Consider the following 14,633-nt stretch of genomic DNA (forward strand, 5'->3'; position numbering starts at 1 on the left):
TTAATATATATATATAGATATGTATTTTTTAAGCAAATGTACTTTGCATTATTTTTACTTTAATCGAAATACACCTTTCTTAGAGAAGAAGATGAAGAAGAAAAAAACAAATTGTTTGTAATAAATTGTCGTCATTCTACTTGCAAATGTGTATAAAAATCATGAAATTTAATCATTCATTTTCGTTGTTAATTCCTAATAACCCTGCAAATAATTTCAAAATTTCAACATTACGTTCAAGATAATCTTTGTATGATATTAAATAATTCAGGTGTTCTAGGTACTCACTATTCGTTTTTTAAACTATGACTAATAGTTTAAAGTTCAATGTAAAAAAAAAAAATAAAAGATCTTATCGTAGAAAATACGTGCAAATTTTCAATCGTTTGTTATAACATAATCTATAATCCTTTATTAAAAGCAACTCGTTTATAAAAGATGATGATCTCCTCGGTGTTAAATAATCCAGGTGTTCTCTGAACAATCTCTTAGAGTTTATAGTTTATGACTAATAGTTACATTGACAGACGATCAAGCATCGGCTCGCGCTAGTAATTATCGTAGTTCGTTCGCCACCTCGGGCAGCTACTCGATAGACAGTAAGTAAGTATATACATATATATATACATATATATATATATATACAGAGTGTCCTGTAACAACTAAAAATGAACACGAAATAATTCTCTACGTATAAAAAATTCAACAAATAAATCAATTAATGTGATATCAAAATGTTTAAAAAATTTGTTAAGTAAACGAATAGACAAATTTTATATTCGAAACATTACCAGAGTACTTTTCTATCGATTTTATTTTTATTCTTATCAAACGTGTGTCTCTTTTAATTTTCCAAAACAACACAAGCAATTAACTTATAATTATCAAACAAATTTTCATTTCTACAATGTTGATTTTGTTTATCATATAAAATTATTTCCTGTTCGTTTAATAGTTATATCAATTACAGGATCACCCTGTATATCATTAGATTGGTAAACCAAGTATATGAAGTATATACTTCAAAGTTAAGGGAATATTTTATATGAGTTAGAAAGGAGACAAACGTTATGCCCTCCTATGCATGTTATATCGCGTTATCCAAGTATTTAACGATATAATTGTCTGCTTCGTGTCGTGCCAGAGGCATGATCGCGAAAAACGACGAGGAGTAGTATATCGTGAATGTATAGTTAATTAGGTACTCGATCATCGGCCAGTAAACCGAACGATTAACGAGCGAACGCGGCCATTGATGCGAAAGACCAGACTTTACACCACCCCCTCAATCCCCCTTTTTGCATTCGGAATGACTATCGTAAAACTACAAGTATCTACTATTACTATTACATGCATAGATATACTTCTGTTGTGTGTATGTATGTGTGGCTTCGTTAGCCAACTGGATGAGACACGAACTGGTATCTTATTTTCTACATCTTAAAAAAAAAAGAAGAAACCCCAGGTGTAAATATTTTTTACGACAAATATACAGAGGGGAGGGAAACCAACGAAAATTACGTGGACCCTGGATCGATTCGATACCCGGAAATTAGTCGAAACATAATCATATTTGTTTAACTTATTCTTTTCGAGACACGATTTCTAATTTATTGTTCTATTATTATTGCATTTGTATTATAAACTTGTATTTTTATTCACAAAATTTTTACGAACGAATTCTTCACAATTATGCGAATATAATTTATAATACTATATTATCTTTATCCTGAATAAATATATTCCAATTGATTTTTTGTTGTTTTTTTTATCGTTTAACAATGTATCTTCGAATATCGATGATCTATGGATATTTTATTACGATTACATATATTTTTCCAAAATGATTCACGAATCAACCGATCAAATAACGCGAATAATTATGATGGAAAAGTAAACGAAATTCGAGATTAACCGAAGTGAAATATAATATACAAAGATCGGATAGGTAGAGAGAGAGAAAGAAACAAAAAAAAGAAAATCATTCTGGGAAATCTATTTAATTCGATCTATTTACGTGTGTGTTAATAACCAGCAGTACTGGGGCAAATTTCATGCAACTTCTTTTAAAAGTAAAACACACACACACACACACCCGGGATTCAAATGTTTTTTTTTCTAACGTTCGTTTGCTCGTTCGTTTCGATTCCGCAATTAGAGTTACCTATCGGCATGTAAGAAAAAGATAGAAAAATAGATAAAAAGTAAGAAAGAAAGAGAGAGAGAAAGAGAAAGAGAAAAGGAAACGACAGGACAGTCGTGCCGAGACACGTTAGCCCTCGAGCTATCGTTTGCCTTCACCCGTTCTAAAGTCGAAGCAACAGAACTCGAGTTTTATCGGTCGCCGGTCTATCTGCACGCATGACCGAATCGTTTCGTGACTTCCCTCCTTCCTTTCGAGTTAAATAAAATAAACAACAAAACAAAATTATGATCTATTTTACGTAAACCCTGGATATATATATATATATATCTTAATAAAGTAGCTACTGAAAAATATCACATTTGAAAAAATCTAACAATAAGTGAAAGGAAAACTTCTTGTTAACCGTGCCGCTACTAAATTTGTATATATATATATATATCATTCTGTAATCATAATTAATTAATGAATTATTTCTCCAACAATAGATAGAGAGACAAATCTATTCGTCAACAGGTTTCTCATTTAGCGCGTGGGTCGTACACAAGCTGCCCACTTGAAATTGAAAATTTTCGTCATTTACAGGACGTTGATACGAAATAATACAATCGTCAAAGAACAATTCGATTTGAATAAATGTTATATAATATTATTATAAGAAAAAATCAGCCAAATAAAATGATACGATTTTTTGTTGTTGTTGTTTTGTTTTTTATTTTATATCTATATATTATTTTATTAGTCTCACAAAACGAAACTTTAATATCCGTTGTCAGGAGGAAACGTAAACGCATTAAATTGAACATTGGGTTGTATAGTTTCGAGTGGGAGTAATGGCACGGAAAGAGCAAATTGAAAGCAAAGATAGCGCCAGGAGGGAAGCGATATACCGCGAGAAATCTCGTTGGGGAGCGCCAAGAGAGAAAAAGAGAGAGAGAGAAAGAGAGAGAGAGAGCCTATTCGACTAGTTTCTTGCTCGTGAACATCGGATATTTGTGCTGGTGTGTCGACCTAGTGCATCTAAATATAGAGTCCACCTCTATCAACAAAGAAAACCTACACATTTACTTATATATATATATATATATATATATATATATTATTTTATTCATCGAAGAAACCCTCGGAGTATCCCTTGTGCACATAGTCCGCTAGAATAGTTGATTTAAATTCGACTTCTTTGTCGACCTGTAACCAAAATAAACCGCATCTGTTGCTGCTGCTGCTGCTGTTGCTGCTACATTTCGCAAACAAAAAACGTGCAAAACTTACACTTTTCTTCGTTCGTTGACTTTCAATTTAAATATCTAAATTTATGATCTACAGATAAATGCGTATAAGACAGGAAGAGAAGGGTGGGAGTAGATGAAGGGGGATTATATTTCTCTCATGCTTACCATGTCGAATATTTTGGGGTTTTTTTTTTTCACTGTTCCTATATCTTCGTCGAAGGCTACTCTCTAACACTATTGAATAAATCGTGCATGTCTCCGGTAATATTTCGTTTCCTTCCTTATAATAAAAAAAAAACAAAGTTAACTCCTTCTACTCCTACTACTATTCTTCCTCCTCCTCCTCCTCCTTCTCCTCCTCTTCTTTTTTTTCTTCTTTTTTTTCTTCTTCTTCTTCTTCTTCTTCTTCCTCGTAGTAAAGTTGTTGTGTTGTGTGCAGTTGTTTACGCGGAAGATGAATGATATCACCGGTAACACGTAACAGTAGTAAACACAACTCCGATTATAGTATAACGCATGCGCGGTTTAATACGAAATGCGCCTGCGTGAATTCTCACCCGCGTGCACTTATTTTATTGAAAAAAAAAAAGAAAAAACCAAATAGTCGAAAAGGAAAATAATTGAGTTTGCGCATAAACAATTCTTGCAAGATAAGAAAATAAAAATGAAACAAGCAAATAAATAAATTAAATCCGTTCCACGTAAAAACTCATCATACGTGCATCCTTTTCATTAAAGTTCGTGAGAAGGTACGATGGACAAACAACACGCACAACGCACGCACGCACACATACACACATCCACGAACGCACGCACAAACGACAATGCGTGCACGCACAGAAATTGAGAGAGAACGCACGCACACTGCGAAAAGGTAAACGTATATCTCTTCTTGTTGATACAAAACTTTATTCCTTCCCCGCACCCTCCTGAGCGATCCTTTTTTGCGCGCCAAATTTTTTAATCTTCCTAAATGAATTAAATTAACTACATATACAAACTACTATGAATAATTTTTTCCTTAAAAACTTCTTTTTTTTAAGAATCGTAAAAAAGCTTAGAAAGTATCACGTGCGAGATAGCAAAGGAGCAAGAAGAAGCGGCGGATTTTCAACCTGGCGGACACCGACTGAGCTCTCTCGACCGGCAGGTAGCCGAGTTGGCTCCCCCTCCTCCACCACTTCCTCCTCATCCTCCCTCTTTCTTTACTCCCCTCTTCGTCACCATCACCGCCAACAGGCGCACCGTTCTCCGTTCCTTTTTCCTTCGACTTGCCGCCGTCATAGCCGCCGGTTTCTCGCACGATCTTCCTCCCTACTTCTCCCTTCTCTTCCTCTTCCTTCCCCTCGCCACCCTACCAACAACCACTACCACCAACCCGTCATCATTTTCGCGCGTTCACCTTATACTGCACTCAACTTCTCTTATAACACGATATTCTGAAAACACGATACGAAAATTGCGACAGCCCTCATATAACATGGATTTCATATTATAGCTTGAACAATTCTCGTATAACAGGAATGTTTCGTTTAAGACGGTTTAAATACGATTTGAAACAAATTTACCGTGTTATAGGATTGTTGAATGTACTACTCCATACACCAACACTCCTACTGATCTATTTTTCGGCTATTATGTCATTAGCTGATTTTATCCATTCTTTTTTAAATTCTAATTTTTAAAATATCTGAGGAAAATCATCTAGGAATGATTTTTGGTTATTTCTTTTTTCATATTACGCATTGATAAGGACAGCTATTAAACGTCGAGTATTATTAAAATTCTCTTTCCGATTTTCTTAATTGTTTTAAAACTAAATAATAAAATTTCACCTTATTTAGACTTATGCTTAAGGTTCTATAATTAGTGGGACGGTATGACAGCATCCAATAAATCTTCTTCTTCCAACAATTCTTCTGTGACAGAATCCTTTTTAACAGTCTCTTGTGGCAAATATTGATTAAAATCTACACGGAAATATTCCTTCCCCGGTGGACTGATCAAGCACGCTCTAACATAAATGAATTCGTAATTATTAATCAGATTGTTAAGGGATTAATTTAAAAATAATTTTTGTTAAATATCAAAATACCTTAAAATAAATGTAGTCACTTTTTTAGGTTTAACGGAATAAATGTCTTTAACAAGAGCTGCAAAATTTTCTTCCAAATGCTTGCTATCCATATCGAGCTAAAACAAATGAAATTATTTTTGAAAGATTGTTAATTATTAAATTATAATAAATCATGTTAAACTTACCGTTCCAAAAGGACATTCGATTAAACCATATTGTTTTTCTAATTTGTCAGGTACAGCAACATACTTGGTACCGTAAACTAATTTCTTTATTAAACCTTCAAGATCAGAAGTCATGGTACCTGAATGAAAATATAATAAAATCTTATGAGTAATCTAATACTTCTTATGATATTGATAAAAATTAGATACAAACCTCTTTTAGTCGTTGGAAATTTTTTTTTCATTAAACCTCTAATTAATAATAAATCAGGTAAAATATCTGGATGCGCTACACAGTATTGAAATTCATTTAAAGATAAGTCACCTCCCTAAATGATAAAGAATTAGTTTATGAAAAATAAGGAATGTGAATTTAAATGTTAATAATAAATACAATTAATCTTATTACCTTGATTGATTTTATAAGACTTTTTCCACCTGCTATAGTAGCACCTGCCTTCAATACATCTTGTACTAAAGAATCTTTCGCAACGAAAGCTAATATCGTTCTGGTTTCATTGTGTTTGATATTATAAGGATAGTCTACGATACGATCAATAGGTTCTAGAAACTTTCCCTTTTTCTCACTCTAAAATAGAGTCGCATATAATTAAAATCATTAATAAAATAACATCTACTAGTATTGTATCAAATGTTACAATTTTTCATTATTTACCTGTAAACTCACGTCGAATTTGGCAATGATTTTAGAATCAGGACAATTTAACATAGTGGGATGATGCACTTCACGATGACACTGCACTGCTTCTTCGATAGTATAAATTTTAGGTGGATGAGCCTTATATAACCATACATTATCAATTGGGTTTGGTTTATTTATTTCAATGAATCTTTTTCTTTTAATTACTGTAGTCGATTTTCTGTAAATCGTTATGAAAACTTAATACATTGCAGTTACATTTGTGCATTTACATTAACAGTTAAACATATTAGAAAAAAGAAACCTTACCTTTCTTCTTTCAGCAATTTATCAATGAATCCAATTTTTTCGATCTTTTCTATTTTCTTTTTAATTTTCTTAGCATCTCGTCTTGCTCTTGTACCTTTTCTTGCAGCATAATCACGTGTTTGGATAATTAATTGACTAGTAACTCCTACATTATGTTTGGATGTCGTGCAAAGATTATTTAATAATCTTCCTGCATACACAAAAAACACACATATATGAATGAATAATTATAAGAAATATTAACACATATAATTAAACAAATGTAATGGTCTTTTATAATGTTGTTAAAAAGTATCATTATACAATTCACTAATGATCAAATTTTATGTGATAACTTATAACAATGCACAATTTTGCCACTAAGTATTAATATAACCACTAAATATAAATAAACAGCGCAAAGAATAAACACTTATTAATTTATAAATTAATTATTTTAATTAATAAAAGACTAAATGTAAAAATCTTACCTACAAACATAAGCGCCATTTTAAATAACTTAGATCACATATGATAAGAATGATAACGTGCCTAAAGATTTGCTACTATCGAAGCGCCATCTGCTAGCACATTTTGACAATTAAAATCAATGACAAGTCTACCTCGTAGACATTTAATAAAAATCATTGACGAATTATTCAATAGAATGACATTTTTATTTCATCCTTTAAATTAGGTTTCAAATTTAAATGAAGGAACGAATTTTGTTATTCATCTGTAATTCATTAATTCGTTGTCGATAATTAACATTGTTGAAAGTAAATATGTAATATAAAAATGTAAATAATTATAAAAAAGTTAAAAGAAATAATGTTTTGAATAATTAAATAAACGAGAACGAAATAAAAAAGTACAACGATGATATATTCGTTGAAATCAAACAGATTGAGAGTTACACAAATCATTCGAACTAAATACATTTGTTATTGTTTCAATTATATCTTAATATAATATTGAAATTGATATTTAATAAGATTTATATCAAATTTCAAATCAATTTGATATTCGTGTTGTCGAGTAACTATTATGTATAATATTTTAAATAAATGCATTATCGTTCGAAAGAATATTAAATGAAATTTTCTAAGAAGTTGAATAACAATTTAACCGGGGAAATAATATAAATATAAAATCGAGAGAATAGTAGGAAGCTTAATACTAAATTAAGATTCAATAAGCGAATAAAATTAGAATAACTGACCTTAGGAACCGCGCTTATGATACAGCATTATTCGAATAAAGATGGCCACCGGAAGTAGACGTCACCCGTGCCAACTGCCAGCCAACTAGGCTCGATCGAGCTACATATCCAGTGAGAGGAAAAGCATTTTTCACTGTCTCAGAAACATTTTCACCCTTTTTTTCATATATTGGGTACGTCCAATTCGCAAATTTAAATGAATTAGTGTCATAGAATAAAAATGCATTTTTATTTTCAATCTGTCTAATGTTTTCTCGTGAAAATCACAGTGGTGTGTGTAAAAGAATAAAGATCGAGTGTGTGTTATATTGTCAAAGAGACTTTAATTCAACATGCACTTACTCTATATTGTATAGTAAATGTTTTATCATTGTCTCGAGTAATTTGTTGTTAATCAACTTTTTCTTGATCTTTTTTCTCTTCAATTGATAATTATTCGTAGAATAAATCTATGTTATTTTTTTTTATTAACATTTGAGATTTCATCGATCTTTCATCTTTCTTTCTTTCTTTCTTTTTTTCTTCCTTCATTCAAGGTTGCATCATATTCAAAAAATTCTCACATTAAACGTCATACTACGTCGATTATGTACATATAGAATTGAGTCTTGTTATCTTTCTTTGTTGCAGAGTCATTCGTTATTTAAAGTATAGTCAAAGTAATACTAACTCGCACACAAATATGTTTCTGTGGGACTGGTTCGCAGGGGTTTTAAGTTATCTCGGTAAGTGGATTTTAAATGACATTTAAATTATTTTTCTTCATTCAAAGAAATATTTTATACAATTAACTCTTCTTCGTAACTGTATTTTCATTTGTAATCTATGTGTGATAAATATTTTTTTTAGGGCTATGGAAGAAAAGTGGCAAACTTCTGTTTCTTGGTCTGGACAATGCAGGCAAAACTACATTGTTACACATGCTGAAAGATGATCGTCTAGCTCAACATGTACCTACGCTGCATCCAAGTAATTCATTTGATAATTATTAATTCAATTATATTTAAAATTAAATCTTTGTTTTTTAATTAATTTTTATTATGTGTCAGCATCCGAAGAGCTGTCCATTGGCAACATGAGGTTCACTACTTTTGATTTAGGAGGACACACTCAAGGCACGTATTTTTCTACTTCCAAACATGACTATAGTTCTTCTCTTATATAATACTTTTAAAACGGAAGAAATAATCTAAGAAATGATCATTTGTACAGCTCGCAGAGTATGGAAAGACTATTTCCCAGCAGTAGATGCCATAGTATTTCTCGTAGATGCAAGTGATAAATCTAGATTAGCAGAATCAAAAGCTGAACTTGATGCACTCTTAACTGATGAACAACTCAGCGCTTGTCCGGTTCTTGTATTGGGTAACAAAATTGATAGGCTGGATGCTGCATCGGAAGATGAACTTAGAAATTTCTTTAATCTTTATGGTCAGACTACTGGCAAGGTATTATAAACGTAATTCTAACATATGTTTATTTAACCCCTTGTGCTATGATTTAATACATTGAGTTGCATACCATTCACAAATATTCGCAAGTAAAATTCATGCTCCTTATATTTTGCCCATAAGATTTGCTAAAAGTCTCACACGTTGTTATAGCATAGAGGTTAACTTGGTTGCGACGAATATTTATTTACAATAATTAAATGTTAATGTTTCAGGGTAAGATCCCACGTAGTGAAATACCCGGACGTCCATTGGAACTATTTATGTGCTCTGTGTTAAAAAAGCAAGGTTACGGCGAGGGCTTCCGTTGGCTCGCTGAGTACATTGACTGAATGCACATAATAATCGAAACATTCTGATTCCTAGCAGTTTAACTCATTTCCCTTTCCTCTGTTTAATTGTGGATAAAGATATTCATAATAGCGATAGGTACATTATCCTTAAACATACTAAACAGTGGGAAAGGAATATGTTTAATGCTACAAACTGCAGTAACAGATCCAAGACAGTGCACATAAGAAAGAAAAGACAAATTATTCTTGGAAAACTTAATGTAACGAGCAACCGTGATAGGACTGATTTCTTTGATATAATAATATCGTATGGGTGACGTACATGTTCTTTAATTTACGTCTTGGCAAGAGATGTATTTAGTTCCATACAAATTTCTTTAATTATTCATTATCTAATTAATATATTATTAGATCCATGAACATGCTGAATATCAATCTGAACATTTTGATAAATAAAAATAATCAATATTCTAATTGCGAAGTCTTCTGGAAAATTTCTTTGTTTATTCTATTGTGATGACGTTGTGGTATTTAAATTAAATTTTTTGTTGAAATTATTTTCTTTATATAATTATATATATATATAAATATTGAGGTATAATTTATAGTATTTAAATCGGGCAGCTTGTTTTCTTTTTTTATTATCTCTTCATATTAATCTTGTGCTTCTTTCATTATTGTTACTTGATTTTTTATTAATTCGGTAACAGACATCTCCCAACCCACACCCTTTTAGTCTTAGTCTTAGTTTCATATTTTACACAAAATATACGCGTTTGAGGCAAAATTATTTAAAAAGAAAAATGCAGAAAACGTGCTGTTAATTTTAAACTTAATGTAAAAACACAGGATTATTATTTTTCTTATCATTGTACACGTTACATAACGTTGATTCTTTTTGGTCGCTATTCAAAAGTGATTTATCATTTATTTGAAATCTCGTCGAAATAAAAAGAAACAATATTTAGACGTTTGAACGTTCGATTGTTAATTTGTAACTTATTTTTGTATGTGCAAGTAATGGGGGGAAAAAAGAAAACAACTACCGCAAAAAAATAAAAACGCGATTTCATTTTAAAATCAAAAATCGGATTTATCCGATACCTCATAACAAATCTTTTCAAGTTCTATAAATCAAGGTTTCTCAAATTTTGTTGCTTGACGACACCCACTTTCCCCGAGAAAATATTTTCCCAATCCCGGGTGTAGAGGTGTATAAAACTAGGAATACGAATTAAAACATTTGCCGATAATAAAATCATAAATAACAACTTATTAGAAAACAATTTTTTGGATATACGTAGAAATATAATTTTACCACGTATTAAAAGACAACCAAATATACCAACTTTTTTAATTTTACTAAAATTTCTACGACCCCGTACGGGATCGCGAGTCACGCTTTGAGAAGCACTGCTATAAATCAAACATTCATAAGAATATTACGAGAAAAGATTTTTTATGTATTGGTACTGTGTAGTTATAAGTACTTATAATATTTTCGTCTTCATTTTACACTAATAAAACATATTGTTTATAACGTACAGTTTAAATCTGTGTATGAACCTTCATCGTTTAATTATTTAATCTTCTCTTCTGTATATCTCTTTGTTTCTAATTAATTCTATTCCATCGAATCCTTTTATTTACGAAAAAAAAAAAGAAATCTTGTTTCTTTTTCCTATTTTGTATAAAATATATCTTCAAAGTTGTATGAAGTTATAATCGTCAATAATTTTATATCTATCTTCTCGGTAATGCACTAAATCTTCCAAAAACCGCTTACTACTTTCATTATGCAACTTCGTCAACACCGGTGGTAGCGGAATTATACCAGCTGTATTTGCCAAATCATCGTAATATTGACCTTGATCAACTCCCATCTGATGAAAATGTTTTTTATTCAATCCATTTTTAATACGCTTTTCCAATTCTTTCGACTCTTCTTCCAACATTTTAGTCTTCTCTGGAAATGTTCTCTCTCCGTGCCAAAAACGTTGAAGAAATCGTACCTTTTTTTATATTTAATACAAATTAAACCCAACAACAATATATATTTTTAATTGTGCAAAGTGAATTATTCAAGAACGAAGAAGAAAATATATTTTTAATCTTTCATTGTGAATTATGCTTATGTAATTAATAATAATGACATAGTACATACCTGCAAATCAAACATACTAAATGCACAAACATAAAATGGTAATCCCACAATAGCAAGAGTAGGATTTTCAATAGAAACAAGATGTTTCCAAAGTGGAGTTACCATATTGGAATCAACCCGAATTCCACATTTTTCCGAAAGAAATGGAAAACTGTATTTGTATCCTATATAAAAATGAATTTAAAGATGATACAAATTAATGATTTATTTAATTAATTTTAAACATTAGTTACCTGTACAATAGAATATAACGTCGATTATTTCCTTACTGCCATCTTTAAAAACTGCATCGTGTTCAGTCAATTCTACGATGTCCGTTTTCTAACGTTAACAAAAGGACAATAAGAAAATTAGAAAATATTTAACTGTAGAGCACAATGTGTATAGGTATATCAATTTTAGAAAATTATTTAAACAATTAATTAAAAAGTACCTGGACCACGTTATCGGGAAATTTAGTCAATATCGTATCTTTTGAATGATGACTTAAAATTACGCGTTTCGCTTTTGTAGATATTTCAAGTGCTAAATCCATACCTTTAAAAAAGAAAAAGTATATCTGATTAAACTAAATCAAAATTAATTATTAAATTGTAACATTGTATTTTTGTTATAATTTTGTAAAAAAGAAAAAAAAAAAGTATTTAGAAATTAAATATTAATTTACCAGAAGGACCAGCACCAATGACAACGACAGTTTTATCATTAAAAATGGTCGGTACTCTGTAATCGTGACTGTGCAGTTGATTTCCTTGAAAAATATCTTTTCCTTTTAAATTCGGTATAAAAGGTTCGAAGTAATGACCATTACAAACCATAATTGCATCGAATGTTTTACTTTCAACAATATTATTCTTTAAATCTTTGATCTTGACCGACCATTTGTGATCACCCGAGATCGGTTCTACATTGATGACGTTATAAAGAAACTAAAAAAATAATTCAATAATTTGTTATTTTGTTTAAATTTGTAACGAAATATTTTTCTCAATGATTTCACTTACGCGAATGTATCGTCGCAGTTTAAAATAATCGCAATAAGAATTAAGAAAATTAAGTATTTCACTGCGCGTTAAATAACTTTCTGTTCGATCTGGTATCGGAAAATCAGGAAACCCCATTACTTCTTTCGGCAAATTCGTCCTAAATTTGAATATTTTAATCACATTGGTTTGTAAGATAACTGTACTTTATTTTACAGCAAATAAATAATTTAAATTATCGATAATAATGTGAAATATATTGCTTTTTTTTTACAGAAAATAATCGTATTAACGATTGAAAGCAAATATGTGTCCAATGAACTTTTTTTTTAAATATCTGTTATTAAAAACTATGCATTAATATTTTTGACAATATGTAAAAGTTTTTAAAAAAGAATCAGATGTTTCATATATAAGGTACAATTATCCTATAAATTAATATTACAAATTTTTCACGACAATATTCTTTTTTTCGATGACATCAAATATTTACCTCAAACTTTTATACATGCTGGTATGAATCGGTAAATTGTACCGACCCAAACCGGTTTCTTCTCTGTAAACCCAAGTACCACCGATTTCTTCGGTTTTCTCGTAGCAAACAACTTCATCTTTGTAATTACTAGAAGTGAAATGTCGTAGAGCAACTAAACCAGCCGATCCTGCACCGATTATCGCAAATTTCATCTTTGGAATGAATAAATCTGTTTACAAATTTTAAATTATAATGCTGCAATATTTGAACGATTGCAAATAAAGTACACCTATCTCTCCTCCGATTTACACGGAAAATCGGTTTCTCAGAATAACGTGTAAATCAAAATCGTTGTTTTTTATTCTATGTAAAATCGTGTAAATCAAAAATAAACCAAAATGTACATAATTCAATCATATTTCATGGAATTTATTTAAAAGTTTTCTATATAATTAATCTTACAATACTATACTTCCACTTAATTATCCATATAATTAATTACTTTTCCATACATTTTCGATAATAATTTTCGTGTTTATATATACAAATAAAGATAATTTTCTTGTTTAAATTTAATACCAATATTATCAATCGAATGGAATAAAGTACAGTGAAAATCAGAGGATAGGTGTATATTGCACTTATGAACGCGATATCGTTTTACATATTTATTTTACATTATTTATAAATTAATATTAAATATGAAATAAAATTAAATTTGCCAAATGAACAAAATATACATCTATAATAAATATAACTCGATTTGCAAGACAGACTGTTCGACACAAAGAACTATTTAAAGAAATGTGAAAGGTAGATAGCATAGATACTTGCAAATGAAAGGCAAATATTTACCTTTTTTTCTTAACTTTTCTGCACTAATAAAATAGAACACCGAATAACAAAGAATGCATGCGTGCATGCATATAAATCTTTATGTTAACACTATATAAATATATTATTACTTATAATATAATAAAAAAGAATTTATTTTAAATACAAATTTTGATATTCGTGAAACACTTGACGCGCGTATCGAAAGTCTAAAACTGAATAAGCTAACGATGGAAGAAACATTCTCTATCCAAACTCATCGTACAGAAAGTGGAAGTATATCGTAAAAAAAAACTGATATTGATAACGAGGTCGACATGTTTACCATAAAAGAGAGAAACGTTGATGATTTTTGATATAAGAATCGGTAGTAATCTCAATTCTGACCTTCGATCTTCCATAAGTGTTTAATTTTCTTTTTCAGAATCTTTTTCAGAATCTTTTTCAGTTTCTTCATTTAAATCGTAAATTTATTTATTAATTTATTCGTTCTTCTATATCGATTTTAAAAACTGCATAAATTATTATAATTTTGTATTACAAAATTAACGTAAGACTAGAAAAATTGGAAACAGAGCATTATAAGGTAATTAATTTGATCTATAAATAATAATATTAATAATATGCATATATAGTTTGTATAAAT

The 14,633-nt window shown here is 30.2% G+C and overlaps 3 protein-coding genes across 5 annotated transcripts; 1 reads left to right on the forward strand and 2 right to left on the reverse strand.

The window, feature by feature from the left end:
* Nucleotides 1-3,572: 3,572 nt before the first annotated feature.
* LOC106792407 (50S ribosomal protein L1) lies at nucleotides 3,573-7,143 on the reverse strand. Of its 3 annotated transcripts, none has more exons than XM_014758814.1 (9): nucleotides 7,057-7,143; nucleotides 6,587-6,776; nucleotides 6,293-6,497; nucleotides 6,026-6,205; nucleotides 5,831-5,945; nucleotides 5,638-5,756; nucleotides 5,471-5,568; nucleotides 5,211-5,389; nucleotides 3,573-4,814 (listed from the first exon to the last, which is right to left on the reverse strand). In XM_014758814.1, the coding sequence occupies exons 1-8, from the start codon at nucleotides 7,073-7,075 to the stop codon at nucleotides 5,242-5,244; spliced, it is 1,074 nt and encodes a 357-aa protein (XP_014614300.1). In that variant the 5' UTR covers nucleotides 7,076-7,143; the 3' UTR covers nucleotides 3,573-4,814; nucleotides 5,211-5,241. The 3 variants fall into 3 exon arrangements, with proteins under 3 accessions (XP_014614300.1, XP_014614301.1, XP_014614299.1); XM_014758815.1 differs by having other exon boundaries at nucleotides 3,573-4,742; nucleotides 7,057-7,142; XM_014758813.1 differs by having other exon boundaries at nucleotides 3,573-5,389; nucleotides 7,057-7,142.
* A 704-nt stretch (nucleotides 7,144-7,847) lies between these two features.
* On the forward strand, nucleotides 7,848-10,005 carry LOC106792408 (GTP-binding protein SAR1a). Its single transcript, XM_014758816.1, has 6 exons — nucleotides 7,848-7,960; nucleotides 8,418-8,512; nucleotides 8,637-8,756; nucleotides 8,837-8,902; nucleotides 9,000-9,235; nucleotides 9,454-10,005. Exons 2-6 carry the CDS (start codon nucleotides 8,470-8,472, stop codon nucleotides 9,568-9,570), a joined length of 582 nt encoding a protein of 193 aa, XP_014614302.1. The 5' UTR covers nucleotides 7,848-7,960; nucleotides 8,418-8,469; the 3' UTR covers nucleotides 9,571-10,005.
* Nucleotides 10,006-10,100: 95 nt separating this feature from the next.
* LOC106792405 (flavin-containing monooxygenase FMO GS-OX5) lies at nucleotides 10,101-14,632 on the reverse strand. The gene is made up of 8 exons (XM_014758812.1): nucleotides 14,009-14,632; nucleotides 13,172-13,382; nucleotides 12,700-12,838; nucleotides 12,363-12,624; nucleotides 12,129-12,232; nucleotides 11,929-12,016; nucleotides 11,696-11,859; nucleotides 10,101-11,543 (listed from the first exon to the last, which is right to left on the reverse strand). Exons 1-8 carry the CDS (start codon nucleotides 14,073-14,075, stop codon nucleotides 11,235-11,237), a joined length of 1,344 nt encoding a protein of 447 aa, XP_014614298.1. The 5' UTR covers nucleotides 14,076-14,632; the 3' UTR covers nucleotides 10,101-11,234.
* Between the last annotated feature and the right edge of the window lies 1 nt (nucleotide 14,633).

This window comes from Polistes canadensis, unplaced genomic scaffold (assembly GCF_001313835.1).
Source record: "Polistes canadensis isolate GaletaPanama2010 unplaced genomic scaffold, ASM131383v1 scaffold_424, whole genome shotgun sequence".
Lineage (NCBI taxonomy): Eukaryota > Metazoa > Arthropoda > Insecta > Hymenoptera > Vespidae > Polistes > Polistes canadensis.